General features: G+C 44.3%; 1 protein-coding gene across 1 annotated transcript in view; it reads right to left on the bottom strand.

Moving 5' to 3' along the window:
• The window catches only part of LOC145248840 (heat shock factor 2-binding protein-like), a 592,183-nt gene that overhangs the window by 523,983 nt on the left and 53,905 nt on the right, over window positions 1-14,295 (bottom strand). The window contains exon 3 of the mRNA XM_080110563.1: window positions 1,303-1,441. Coding sequence (XP_079966689.1) covers window positions 1,303-1,441 — 139 coding nt within the window. The remainder of the gene's footprint in view (window positions 1-1,302; window positions 1,442-14,295) is intronic.

Here is a 14,295-nt window from a genome sequence, read left to right as displayed (position 1 = left end):
ACATTGTGTTTAACTCTGTCCTCGTGGGGATGCAAGTAAATGGGGATTCTGCTTTTTTATCTTATTTTCATGATCAGCTTATGCCTTGGTTGTTTTCCAACGACTTCTAAAGTGAAGGAGAGTTTTGCAATGGTGTTACTGTTGGTTCTCAACACATGTTGAAAACATCTTGTTCTTAATCAGTGCAATGCTTCTGAATATTTTCATTGCAGACCGACAATCCATCATGTCATTTATCCTTGAGTAGCATTTAACCTTGATAAATGACCTCCAGACCATAGTGGAATGGGGCCACAAATGGATGGTAACATTTAATGCTAGTAAGACTAAGCTGCTCTCCTTGAACAATTACAAGAGGCTTCTCCAATCACCGATATCCATGACAAATAACACCCTACCTGAGAATTCTTCCTTCAAACTCCTCAGCCTAACATTCACACGCAATATGAACTGGAATAAATACATTGAGGACATTGCAAAGGCTGCTGCAAAAAAGTGAGATCCTTCTATCATACCAGACGCCTACTTGCACCTGGGAGTCTCCTGTACCTCTACAAGGCCACCATTCACCCATGCATGGAGTAGTGTTGCCACATCCGGGCTAGCACATCTACCACTAGTCTCTCCTTCTTAAATAGGGCCCAAAAAATTGTCTTCAATCTAATAGGTCCCACTTTGTCAACTAAGTTCCAACCTCTGTCCCATCGACTCAATGTTGCATTTTACAAGTACTTCAATGGATTCTGCTCTGATGAACTCGTTACATTTGTGTCCTCTCGACATACATATTCCTGACAAACCTACTTACCAGCAAAATCACACCCCTTCACTGTTGAGGTCCCTGAATGCCAGAAAGCTTTCTATTGTAATAGTTTCCTCCTTCAAATAGTTAGACTTTGGAATTTGCTTCCTGCTACCTGCATCCCTGACCGTACTGATATGCAGAAGTTTAAATGTAATGTAAACCAACATCTTCTTAATCTTTCCTAGGCATGGCATCAAATGGTGGCGAGATGCCTCGTTAGGGATGAACAGGACTGTGGGGGGGGGAGAAAGAAAAGCAAAAAAAATTGTTAAAAGCAATTATGAGGAAACTCAGACTCGTTGATTCTTGTAAAACGAAATTTAATCTTAATTTTAGATCATTTTTTTTTATCGTTGGGAAAACAAAACAAAAAATAAAGACTCTTTGAGACACTGACTTCCACCCTTTCTGTCATGATAATGAAAACCAGGTGAAATTCAAAAGACAAAAGTGAATAATGGCAGAATAAATTGGATGAATTCCATCATAAAACTGACCTTTTGAGATATTTTCCATTTGACTTAATGAGGTTATCAGTTTCTCGGAAAGCACTTTTGGTAAATTCTGATTTAGCTGGGCAACTTCTGTAGATAATTTTGCAAAATCAGACTGGTTTACAATTAATTGTCCGTCACCCTGTAAAATAAGCGCAAAGAGAAAAGGAAAGATAAAGACAAAGAAATATATATGTATAAATAATAGCATGACAACGTACTTATGACAAGTAAGCTACCCAGAAATGTTTATGTAAAAAGTTTTTGACTTGTAATGGGGGTATGAGACGAATGGATTCGCCAATCATTTTTATAACCAACGGCTGTGCCAAACAACCAATGAAAACGTCGCAAAATTATTATAAAAATTGTTGAATTTTGGATTCAATCAGTTCGCCGTTTGCTACGTCACGGACCGCATTTAATTCTTCGCCGCCATCTTGGTTACTGATCTGAACTACGCCGCCATCTTGGTTACTGATCTGAACTACGCCGCAATCTTTGTTCAACATAATATATCAGAACTTAAGAGGTTAACTACGCCACGGACCGCATTTGATTCTTGGTCGCCATCTTGGTTACTGATCTGAACAACGCCACCATCTTTATTCAACACAATGTCTCAAAACTTAACAGTTTAGATTTTGTTCCCGGAGGAAATTCTCATCAGATTCGGTTGAACATTGATTTTACATACTGGCATGCATTGAATGGCTTTTAGAAATTGACCGGGTGGGGGGAGGGGGGATACACTTAAATATGATATTTAAATTTGTCCAGATTTTGTATATATTATTATAGAGTCGTGATTTCAAAATTTAAAAAAAAAGTATTTGGGTGCCATCAGCTAGAATTGAAACCGAAAGCAAAACTGTACCAATTAAAGCTGGTGATGTTACCACTGTACCAACGTGACATGCATATGAACTGATTAAAAATAAACTAAGATGAATGTACAGAATATTTAACGATTTTTTTTAATTTTGAGCCATTTTTGACCCCTTAAAAACTATTTTAACCAGCTAAAGACCCATAAAAGAACGGTCCATAAAAAATCAAACCATTTGAGGCCTCTAACGCCACTCTGTGACTTTTAGTTTCGGAAGAGATAGAGTTTGAAAATATGGAGACAGACATAGTGAGTTTTATAAATTAGATTTCCAAACTAATCTAACTCTGGCCAGGTCTTTATCCTACTTTTTCTCAAGCCAATTTCTATCACTTCTTTTATCAAGTTAATTGTGTATTGATAACTTGTTGAAATAAATATTGAAAATACATATGAATGCGTAACGCATCATAGAAGTACAGAGTATTGTATCCTTCCAACCAGCATTTCTCTTTTATTAAACACAAGGTTAAGTGTGGGTTTGATAAAATTATTTCTCTGGAACGAACTGGATTCAAACTTGGCACATGCAGGTTTTCCGTTTGTTTCATTAACCACTTCATATATATTTTTTTGGTCAAAGAAATAAAAATATTACTGGTTAAATTTTTTGGTCATGTTAAATAAAATTCATATCATAACCTATAATTTGAAATTGATTTAACAAATGTGTGAGCCAAATCAGCTGTGTGACAGATGTCAGTTGGTTGGTTGTTTTACGGCATATCAACCCTTTTCGGGTTATTTAATGCCGAATCCAAAGATTTTGAAGAAAAAATTTTTAATATCATATATTTGTTGTTTTCAAGTCGGTTTCTATTTAACTCATAGTTGGAACCCTAACAGGTACTACCACTCCGGGTCAGAGTGGACCTGGGAGCAATGGTAATTAAAGGGTGGCTCCACGCTCCCCAAAGCCCGCAAGCTTGGGCCTCACCACTGGATATAGTTTAAGGTCATATCCAGGACCCCCATTGAGGGACTTTTACCCTCTCCAGGGGGGCAGTCGGTGTATTCTAATGCCTCACCGACAGATGTCAGACATCCAGCCACTGATATATATATATATATATATATATATATATATAAAAATGTTTTAGTTGTACACATTTCTTTTTTGTCCCTTGACAAAGAGCTTTCTCGAAATTTTAGCAAATTCACAACACCTACTTTTTTGATGACACATTTTAAGTATATTATAATTGAAAATTATTGAAATTCCTACAATAGTCATTCTTTTACTACACTGGCTCATGTACACGGTGTTTCCCCACAAACTGCATTGTCATAGCCTTCAAACACAGCTTCATATTTTTAATTTACAAGACAAGAGAGAATGCAAAAAAATAATAAGTGAAGCCTGCATGGTCCTCCATGAGTGCACAGTGAATACGGAATAAAAAAAATAACTAAGTTCAGCATTTGCCCCACCCATTTAGCCCCTAAAGTCCCCAGGAGATGTCAAATTCTGGTGAAAATGAACAAACGGTGTACTTTTAAGCCTTAACATATGTAAATTTGAGTTCTGCACCATGCAAAATAAGAAATGACAAAGTTCATCATTTGCCCACACCCCATTTAGCCCCAAAAGTCCTCAAGGCTTTAACATATTTGAGTTCAGCACCATGCAAAACTGCTAAATAGACATACACAGAAAAATTTGGACAAATATGGGAAAATAGTCCCAAAAATGGAGTGTTTTTATTGCCACACCCAAGAGTTATCGTGAAGTAGAGACAAACAAAATTATATAGAAATCAGTTACAACTTTTCAGAAAGTTTTATAAAAATCTAAGGCATCAATTTTTTTAATAAGCACAAAAGTGTCAATTTTAGCCATTTTAAGCCAAAAATCTGTTCTGTTACTTTTTTTACTCATATGTTTAATGCTTGTGGAAAAATTTTTTAAATTCCCATGTGTAGTTATTGAGAAAAGTGCAACTTTTGATGAACGGACAAAAGAACAAGGGTGAATTTACAAGACCACTCTCCTTTTGTCAAGAGAAAAAAAAAAAAAAAAAAAAAAAAAAAAACACACACAAAATAGCAATAAAAAAAAGAAAAGGATACTTAAAAATACCCTAAAATGGCAGAAAATAAATTTAACGAAGACCATGGACAAATGAGGAACTATACCTGCAAGCCAAGAACTACGAGGATGATTAATGGAGACTATGCATCTTGGATTAAATGAGTCACTTAACACATGAAATAGTCATGTATAGGTCTCGTCCACTAATAAAAACGGTTTTACACCACTGGCCCCATACAGGCATCACTAAATATATTCCAAACAATTAAAGCATTTACAAAGAACGTGATTAATGCCTTAAAAATTTGGTGCAAACCTTATTTTTTGCAGTCTGTAGTATTCGTTGGCAGACAAAAGATTTTTTTTTTAAATAAAATAAAAAAGCTACTGCTTCTATTTATACTAGCCTGGGTGCCTGGCGTTGTTCAGGTGTTTGGGAGGTGTGTGTTGGGCAGAAAAAAAATTGTGGTAGAAGGCAGGCAGGCTCGAACCCATAGCGGGAAGGAGGAAATGAATGTGTAAAAAAAAAAAATTTTTTTTTTTTAAATTAAAAAAAAAAAAAAAAAAAAAAAAAGTCTTTGCCGTCGTGTCCATCACCAAACTGGAAGTGGTGAAGGCTTAAATTAAGGCAAGTCAATCGAAAAGAGGAGATGACTTTTGAAAATATAGGCAAAAAAAAAAAAGGAATCCTTCCCTGTAGAAAAGTGAAGGAATTAATGTTTTTAGCCAATTTTTCGATATTTGTCATCCGGAGGGTCAAGCTTCAAAACGATACTGATCTCGTGAAAATCCGTCGCCTCTGTCAAAAGTTTTAGGAGACATACATCCATACATACATTTAAACAGACAGGTGAGATTTATATTATAGATGCTGGTGATTTTATTAAGTAATAAGATTTCTTATCAACTCGTTCACAAAAGAGATGCTGCTGGTTTAGATAAAAAGTCTGATTTTCAGAGATTGAAGTCATTCTGATTTTGGAGTAGCAAGCATTGACAGCAGTATGCCAAATTTAACCCCAGAAATTATTAGTTGGAAGGGTAGAATAGTTAATAGATTATTTGACCACATCAGAGATAGAGGGTGATAGCAACAAAGGCAATCTGGGAAGTATGTAACGCGTTTGAATATGTGTAATTGAAATGGGCTGACAACATATGATTAAACAGTGACCTATGATGTCCATTTTCTTTCCTCACCTAACACTGATTAGTGAATTGGAATGAGGATCAAGTGTAAAGAAATGTTGTCTGTTTGAAATTAGTTTTGTCCGATTTTTGGAAAGTATAAGTGTTGGGATGCTGAATCAAAATCAGGGAAAAAAATTGTAACCATGGAGGGTATCGGAATCGATACTGAAAAAATTTGTGCCTATTTTTTGATGCCAAATAGATTTTGTTTTACCTTGTTTTTGCGTGAAACTTAGCTTTCCATTGCTGATGATAATGATAAATATTGATTGATTTTAAGCTGTTTGTAAAATTAAAATTTATATATATTACCTCCTCCAGTGTATTTTACGCTTGCAAAAATATATATGCACATATTACATATGCTTTTTCTACATTAATCCAATAAAAGGCAATAAATATTTCGAGGTTTCTAAAGATCAGAATTAGTAATTGTATTGAAATCGAGAATTTAGAACAGAATCAGTAATTGTATTGGAATCGGGGGGGGGGGGATATTGAAGTCGTCCCATCACTAATAAATAAGGAACTTTAATGAAAGAACAAGCTCTCAGTCTGTACAAATAAAAACAAAAATATAATATCAAAATACAGATCACATTTTTTTCTTTTTTAACTTTCGGCTAGTGATTTCAACAACTTGATTACTGCATGTATGACACAAGGTTGAGAACTCAAGAGATTCTTTTTCTATTCATTTAATGTTAATTTTCCCTTGTTGAAGAATCGGACATTTTCTGATATGCATGAAGCTCATTCTCCAATTCTCGCAGGTCAACAGTTGGCGCAGTTTAATCAAATTTTTTGCTTCCAATTTTTCCTTGATCAGCCAACTGTAACGTCATCCATATATTAATAGGATAACGTGCGTGTTATTTATTTTATGCGTCACACTTACATGTGAGTTGTCATTTAATTGTTATGGATTCCATTTCTTCTAATTAATAATTTTACCAAGAATTCTTCATAAGTTTTAGTTTCAATTATAGCTGAGGGAACTCAAGTTATAGACATTTTTTCATAAGTTTTGGTTTCGATTCAAGCTGATGCACCCAAACCATATGGATGTATTTTTTTTATTTTTGAAATCGCAACTTTATAATGTATAAAAATTGATAGGACATTAACTCTATAATAATATATATGAAACCTGCAAGAATTAAAATATCATATTTAAGCATACTTTATGACCGGGCTACGCTGGGCATCCCTGCTAGCTTAGATAAATACTTTTGCAGTTTTAATAAAAGAGCTACAATAATACCAGGCCTTTTTGGTCAAGATCAAAGTGTAGTATCTGTTCTCTCAGTTACTAAACTTTCCGCCACCGGGCTTTCGGGCTAGGTTAAGGTGTTTTCATACTAACCTTGGTTAGCAAGGACCGACCCCCTCCTTTGGGGAGTCAGGACCTAAAGGACCGACTCCACATTTGTGGGAGCTTGGACCCGGAAACCGATCCCCTTTTTTGGGAGACTGGAATCTCGGGACCAGCACCACTAGCTGGTAGTTGAGACCTGCTTTTGTTGTTTTTGTTTTGCATGCGTTTTTTCTTCGTTCCGGTCTCTTCCCTCTAGAGACAGGGGATGGTCTAATTTCTCAACACTTAATTGCCTGAGCAGCACTCTGACCTGCCAGGCCCAAACTTTGTCTATCTTCGCTGCTCTCCCAGTGGATCGAGCAGACAGGGTTCTCTTTCTCGCTTCCGTTGGGGTAAGTTAGTGGGTAGGGTGACGTGGGGTAGGGCGGGTGCTTCGTTTCTGCTCCCCTCTGTGGGCAGGGATGCCTATCCCCTCTCTCTCTTAATTGCGACGCGGCACTCTGACCCGCTAGCACCCACTGCGTCTTTCTTCTCTGCTCTCCCCCCTCGCGGGGGGATCTGAGCTGCTAACCCGACATCCCCGTGAGGGGAAGTCAAAAACTCTAATTTCTTCAAAGTCCGCTCCTCCCCCTCCTCCCCCTCCATTCCCCTGGGTTTTCTTTTCCCCCACTACACTTTGGTCCGCGCCAGCGGCCAGTGCAACCGCCACGATGCCAGGCAGGAGGGGTACGTCACCCCAAATGCGCAGCATCTCAACTGCTAACGACTCCCTATGTGAGGGAGCTGATGCATCTCCCCGCGAGACGGCGCCAGGAAACAAGGTAGGGCCCCGGCGCGCGGCGACCTTGGAAGAAAGCGGGAGGGTAGGGCCGCAGCCCGCGGCGACCCCCCAAAAAGCACCTGCAACCGCTCCCCACGAGGGCAACCCAGCGGAAAAAGCTGCCGTTAACTCACTAGCTGGGGAAAGTGCAGAACCCAGCCAACCAGCTGCACCCCAGGACGGCAGAACCAAGGGAGGAAGACCGGGGAACCCATCCCCCGCTCCCCCAAAGGGCGACTCCCCAACAGAAAAGGAGGAAAACAGCACCGCGGACCAAACCGAGGCGCTGGACGAAGATGTAATAGCCTCCATCTGCTCACTATTCGGCGGGGAAGACAGTGATTGGCCCCCCAACACTCCCCAAGAGGACCAAATACGGAAAAGGGGTGACTCTCCGGCCAGTGGTAACAAAAGCAAGCTGGAAGGAGAGACACCCTTGACAGTACCCACCAAGACTCCAGCTGGGAACACGGCACCAGAAGGGGAGACACCTCCATCCCCCAAGGGGACAGCCACCCAGCAAAGGAAGAAAATAAGAAAGGGGAGCGGCCCGGAGAGCAAACCAAGCCAGGACGAAACAACGCCAAGGACACAATGGCCTACTTTGCCTGGTAACGGCCCAGTTCCGAAGCCAAAAATGCCCATAACAAGAGAGAGCCCCACAACACCAGCTACGCCCCCCAACCCGAGTCCAGCTGACACCCACCAGGATGGAGGACCGGCATGGGGCCCCAAAGAGCAGCAAGGGAAGTTGACGCCCGAAGACTACAGAGCACTCTTCGACTCCACTTACAAGGAGTATACCCAGGGGAACAACATCCAACCCCTCCCGGGTCAAGTGGAAGTTCTGGAGAAAAGAGTGCTCTCGCTGATAACTTCAGACACCAAGACAAGGGGTCTGACGGGCGTCAACAAGGACACTATGATGAACGTGTTGCTGGAGCAGAACATTCCAGCCAACTACATCTGTAGAAGGAGTTACGCACAGTGGGATGTTCTGCTCCCCACCTCCGAAGACGCAGTCAGGCTGTCCAGGACCTGCCATCAGAGCAGGAACATAAAGCTCCAACCCATCTATATGAACAAGAGGAGAGCAAATGTTTCTGCTCTAAACGTCCCCTGCTATATGGAGGCCAAACAACTGGGGGCTATCCTAAGCCAGTATGGAGACGTAGAGGAAGTCACCCCGGTCCGCGGATTAAGAAACATCATGACCGGGGACTACAAAGTACAGATGGTCCTGGACAAGGCTGGATTCTACGCCATCCCAGCCACACTCAAGTTCGGAGAGTGGACACTCTCCCTTATAGTGGAAGGGAGGAGGCCTCATTGCTGGCTGTGCACACAACAAGGGCATATGGCGAAGGACTGTCCAAAGAGAAATGGAGGGAAGAAGCCCACAAAAGCGGCGGGAACAAGCGTGACAAAAAATCAAGCCGCTGCTCCCGCGCCGGCCGCAAATCCTCCAGAGGCACCGACAGGCTGGGTGACGGTTGTAAAGAAAGGCAAGATCAACAAACAGCCATCCTTGCAGACAGTCACCCAAGACCAAGAACAACCGAAGAGTGAGACGGAGATAATGGACACACAGACACCCTCCTCCTCAAACAAGAGGAAACTACCAGAATCTGAGGAGGAGGCCGCGTCAGAGGCAGAGGAAGAGACAACAACAGTCTCTATGGCCCTGAGCGCAACAGAGATCAGGAGGGCCAGGAGGAGGAAAAGCCGCAAGACACGCGCAAACTCTCCTACCCCCACTGAGACTGAGAAGGACTCCCTCGCAACAACAACACAGGATGAGCCCCCTGTGATCCCAACACCCCAGCAACCCGAACAACCTTCCCCCTCTCCTATAAAGGCCCCAAGAAACTCTTCCCGCCCCTCATCCCGTGACAGGAGCCAAAAAGAAGAAAACGAGCAGGCTACCCCCTCCCCAAGCGCTCAGCCTCCCCATCAACCAAAAGAGGTCCCCTCCCCCACTCCCAAAGTCCGCACTGAACGGACCAAAAAGCTCCCCTTTCTGCCAGGAAGCAGGATTTGTGAAACAGACCCTCTCCAACCGGCTCCGGACCTTAAAGGACAACAGAAGGTCCGGTACAATAAACTCAAAAACTTTGAAAAAGTCGGTGGAGACCTAGTAACAGACCCCACTAAATTCAAGGACGCTCCCTTGTTGACCACTTTCGTTAGGGTCAACAAGGACGGTAGGACTGGAGGAATGTGGGCAATGATTAAGGCAGCGAAGAATGCGATCCCAGGCCAGCAGCTGGTGGATAGGGACCATCCTTCACTGACCAACATTTTCTTTAAATGTGAGGGTAGAATCCCCATGTATGTACACCCATCGCTATACAGGGCACTCAAACTAACCTTCCCCCTGGACGTGGGGGGCGTGGCCAAGGATGGATCACCTTCATCGGATTTACTTACCGGCAGCCTTGGCCAGGCCTGCCATGTCCTCACTGCCCGGGATTTCAGACCCGTCTGTGACAGTGCTTGAGGTAAGTGATCATGTCTTTGAACTTGGCTACATTGAATGTGAGGGGCATCAGGTGTCGAAGCAAGGCCTCGCGCGTTGTGAGAGACTTGGTGTCCCTCAAGGTAGATATTGCCGCTATCCAGGAGACCCACTTTGTTTGTGACGCGGATTGTCAGGTGCTGGTAAACGATTACGATGTCTACTCAGCATATGGCAATACCTATAGTCGTGGAATCTCCTTGCTAGTGAGTCGCACCCTGTCAGCGTCGGTGAATGTTGTTCACGCAGGCGAGGACGGGCGGGCGCTTGTTGTTGATGTTGCTGTTAATTGTAGTGTTTTTCGGATTGTTGCTGTTTATGCTCCCAATGCTGCTGTAGAGAGGGCAACCTTTTTTCGACGGTTGGAGGGCTTCTTAGTGGATCCGGAACGGTTAGTTTTAATGGGGGATTGGAATGCAATCCTTGATCCCAAAATAGATAAGGTCGGGGGGACTAGCGGGTCGGCGTGGTGTGACAGCAGTCTGTCTGACCTGATGGCCTCGTGCGATCTCGTCGACAGATTTCGTCTGGATCATCCGGGGCGGGAGATGTGGACGTGGCATCCTGTAGTGCCTTCCCATCCAAGCACTTACTTGGATCGGATGTTAGTTAGAAGAGGCGATGTAGACTTCCTATCTTGCCCCACGTTCCACTTGCTAGGACACTCGGACCATAAACTTGTTATGGCCCGTTTGAGCTTAAGCGCTAGGCCTAAACTGGCCGGATACTGGAAGTTCAACAGCACCTTGTTGGAGCTGGAGGACTACCGGTTGAAGGTCACTGAGCTAATTCAGCGGGCTTTAGTGGGGGCGGTTACAGGGAGTAAGTGGTGGGTTAGTCTCAAGGCCAAAATTAGGCGCTTCTCTGTCCAGTATAGCCAACGCCTCGCGATAGATAAGGCTAAGGCAAAGAAGCGTTTAGAGGATAAGCTGACCCGGGCGGTGGAGGGGGGGGACCCCCTAGAGTTAGCACTAGCTAAACAAGATCTCAACCGCTTGGCTAGCGAGCGGTATGAAGGTCAAGTAGTTAGGGCTAGGTTAAAGAAAGTTTCTAACGAGGCTGTGAATGTTGATGCTGTTGAGCGTAAGGCTGCTTTAAGGCGCGGTTCGGATGGGTACATTCGTAAAGTACATAACCTGGAAGGACACCCCTTAGTATCGACTCGGGAGATCTGCGAGGGGTTTCGGGAGCATCTATCGGTGCGCTTCACCCAACTACCCGGACTCAGGGTTGATGAGTTTGGCAGCTATTTGGCTGACTCGCCCCGCCTCACGGCGGCTCGGGCGGCTAGCTGTGATGGTCTTATTACTGAACATGAGGTCATTACTGCGTTGAAGCAGGTCGGCTATAACAAATCCCCGGGGCTTGATGGTTTACCCTACGAGTTTTACTTGAGGCTGTCGCCCATGTTGGTCCCTATTCTGAAGGATATGTTCAACCATTGGTTTGCCCAGGGTTCCATCCCTGGACAGGTGACCAAGGGTGTGATCACATTGCTGAGGAAAGGTCAACGGCATGGTGGGAGGGAAAACTTTGATGATTTTAGGCCCTTGACTCTGCTAAACACAGAGTTAAAGATTTTGGCAAAGATTCTTGCGAATCGCTTGCAGGTTGTCATCACTGACTTGATCGAACCGGACCAGACTTATGCTGTGAAGGGGAGATCGATTCAAGACAATTTGCACTTGATACGCTCGATCATAGAGGGGACAGAAGACGACGCCGAAGCCGCGCTGATCAGTTTGGATCAGTCCAAGGCATTCGATAGGGTCGACCATCGGTTCCTAGGATCTGTGCTAGAGGCCGCCGGATTTAATCCGGACTTCCGCAAGTGGATCTTTGTTCTGTATGACAGGCCGACGGTAGCGGTGCAGATCAACGGTAAGCTGTCGGAGTCATTCGCTGTCTCTCGGTCGGTGCGACAGGGTTGTCCGCTGTCGCCTCTGTTGTATGTCCTGGCGTTGGAACCCCTCCTTCGCAAGTTAAGGGACGAGGCGGCTACACCAGTCCTGCGCGGAATAGCTCTCCCTGGAGGCACACGAGCCAGGGTTTCCGCGTTCGCCGATGACGTCACCGTGTTCGTGTCTTGCCTCACGGACGTTCAAGCGGTGGTCGAGGCGCTCGCTCGATACGAAGAAGTAACAGGGGCCATCTTCAACCGTAGCAAGTCTGTTGGCCTGCGGTTGGGGGCCTGGACCGGGGTAAACTCGCTTCCAGGTATTTTCAGCTGGACCGATGGACCGGTCCGCATTCTCGGTGTCTGGTTTGGACCGGGACTTCAGCTGGAAAAGAATTGGTCGGAAGTACAGTCTAAGGTCAAATCGTCAGTAAAGACTTGGATTGGAAGGAAATTGTCCTTGAAGGGTCGGGCGGAGGCGTGTGCTACATACGTCTTTCCGCTCATCCTTTACCGTTTGTCTGTACTTCCTCTCCCTGCAGAACGACTAACCCGCTTACAAGGGCGCCTCGATTCACTTTTGTGGAACGAGGGTAAGCATTATGTCTGCAGAGAGGTCTGTGTTCAAAATCCGAGCGAGGGAGGCCTGGGTCAGCCCAGTCTCTTGTGTCATAGAAACGCCGAGAGATTGGCTTTCCTGGGTCGTTCGCTTGAAGGAGACGCTCCTTGGGTTCCTGTGGTTGAGAACTCGTTTCCCAACCTCAAACCCAACCCTTCGGTAGAAGGTCGTCGTAGACCGAAGGGGGAGTCCAAGTTCTTCTCCGAATGCCGAACCGCTCTTAGAGCTTTGCCGGGGACCAATGTCCTCGATCAGCCAAGGAAGAAACTGTATCGGGATTTAGTGGAGGGGACCGCGAAGGATCCACTTTGTAGGCGGATGGGATGGTCGATGGAGGTTGTCCGTTCTCAATGGCGTTGGGCGCCGGGACGGGAGATTCTGAATAACTCGGAATTCTCCCTGACTTGGCGACTGGTCCGAAATGCGCTGCCCCTCTTCGACGTACTTTTCCGGTATAAAGAACATACCAGCCGCTTCTGTCCGTGCTGTGACGAACGCGAGCCCGAAACAATCGAGCACGCATTTTTTAGTTGCAGCCGGATACAGCCCCTATTAAGGTACGTCGAGGGGGTAACAGCTCGCATCGATGCCGAGTGTCTGCTCGATCTCGACGTAGGAACTTTTGTGTACAACATGGAGCCGCCGTTCCCCAGGGAGGAAAGTTTGGTTTTCCTGGCGATCCTAGCAGTAGCGCGCATGACCATTTGGATCGCGCGCCTCAAGTTGGTCCACGAAGGGACATCTGTTCCTGATCGGGATCTGATCGTTTACTTTAAACATTTGCTTAAAGTAAAGATCAGATGCGATTGGAAGAGGTTGCCTAGAGTGGAATTTGACAAGAGGTGGGTGCACAGCACTAGTTTGTGCATCCGTCGAGGAGCCAAGTTTCAATACGTGTTCCCTCCTTAGGCATGGCATGGGCGGTGCTGGGTCCTACGGAACCCATCCCGCCTAGGTTAGCATTATAAGTTCAGTAAAGTAACTCTTGACTGGTGGTACAAATGAGATCCTGTTCCTGATTTTATTTTTTGGTATTAGAGAACCTCTGAGTCTGCCCAACCCCCCCTGCTCCTCATCTTTATTTTCTGATGCCCCCGATCATCCCCCTACTCAGAGGTCACCTTCCTACCCCCTCCATCCGTTGCTTTATTTTCTCCCACCTCCATTAAGGCGACTTCCCCAAACCCCATTAGGGATGCTCTGCTTGTTTTCGGTTCCCCGGAAAACAGTGGGGGATCTAGCCACATAGAATAGTACAGGGGGGGTCTTACTAACAACACATTAGTAGATTTTCCTTATTTTTGAAATGAACATTTTCATTAGTTTTTTCCCACTCCACGAACATTTTATGCCAATTAATTCAAGAACTCTTTCTAATGAAATCGAACTTTATTTTCTCACACATACACACACACACAAAAAAAAAAAAAAAAAAAAAAAAAAAAAAAATGCACACACAACATACAGAAATGAATATACAAATTGTACATAGTTAAATTTTACATTGAACGCTGGGGTTATTAGTTAGATTAGGATCCACAGAGTGATTGAGGTATTTTGGTAAATGTTGCCAGTCAAGAGTAAGACTTCAAAGTCTCATCTGTTACATAGTCAAAAAGACCCTGTACCCTCCCCCTCCCAACTTCTTGTAGGGCCTTGTGCCTAATTTTGTTGAATTGAATTTTTTGTACGTTTTTTATGTTCAATTTTTT

This window comes from Euprymna scolopes, chromosome 27, assembly GCF_053919585.1.
Source record: "Euprymna scolopes isolate OS-2025 chromosome 27, ASM5391958v1, whole genome shotgun sequence".
Classification (NCBI taxonomy): domain Eukaryota; kingdom Metazoa; phylum Mollusca; class Cephalopoda; order Sepiida; family Sepiolidae; genus Euprymna; species Euprymna scolopes.
The sequence above is the reverse complement of the archived record's forward strand: the minus strand, read 5'-3'. Positions and strand labels throughout refer to the sequence as shown.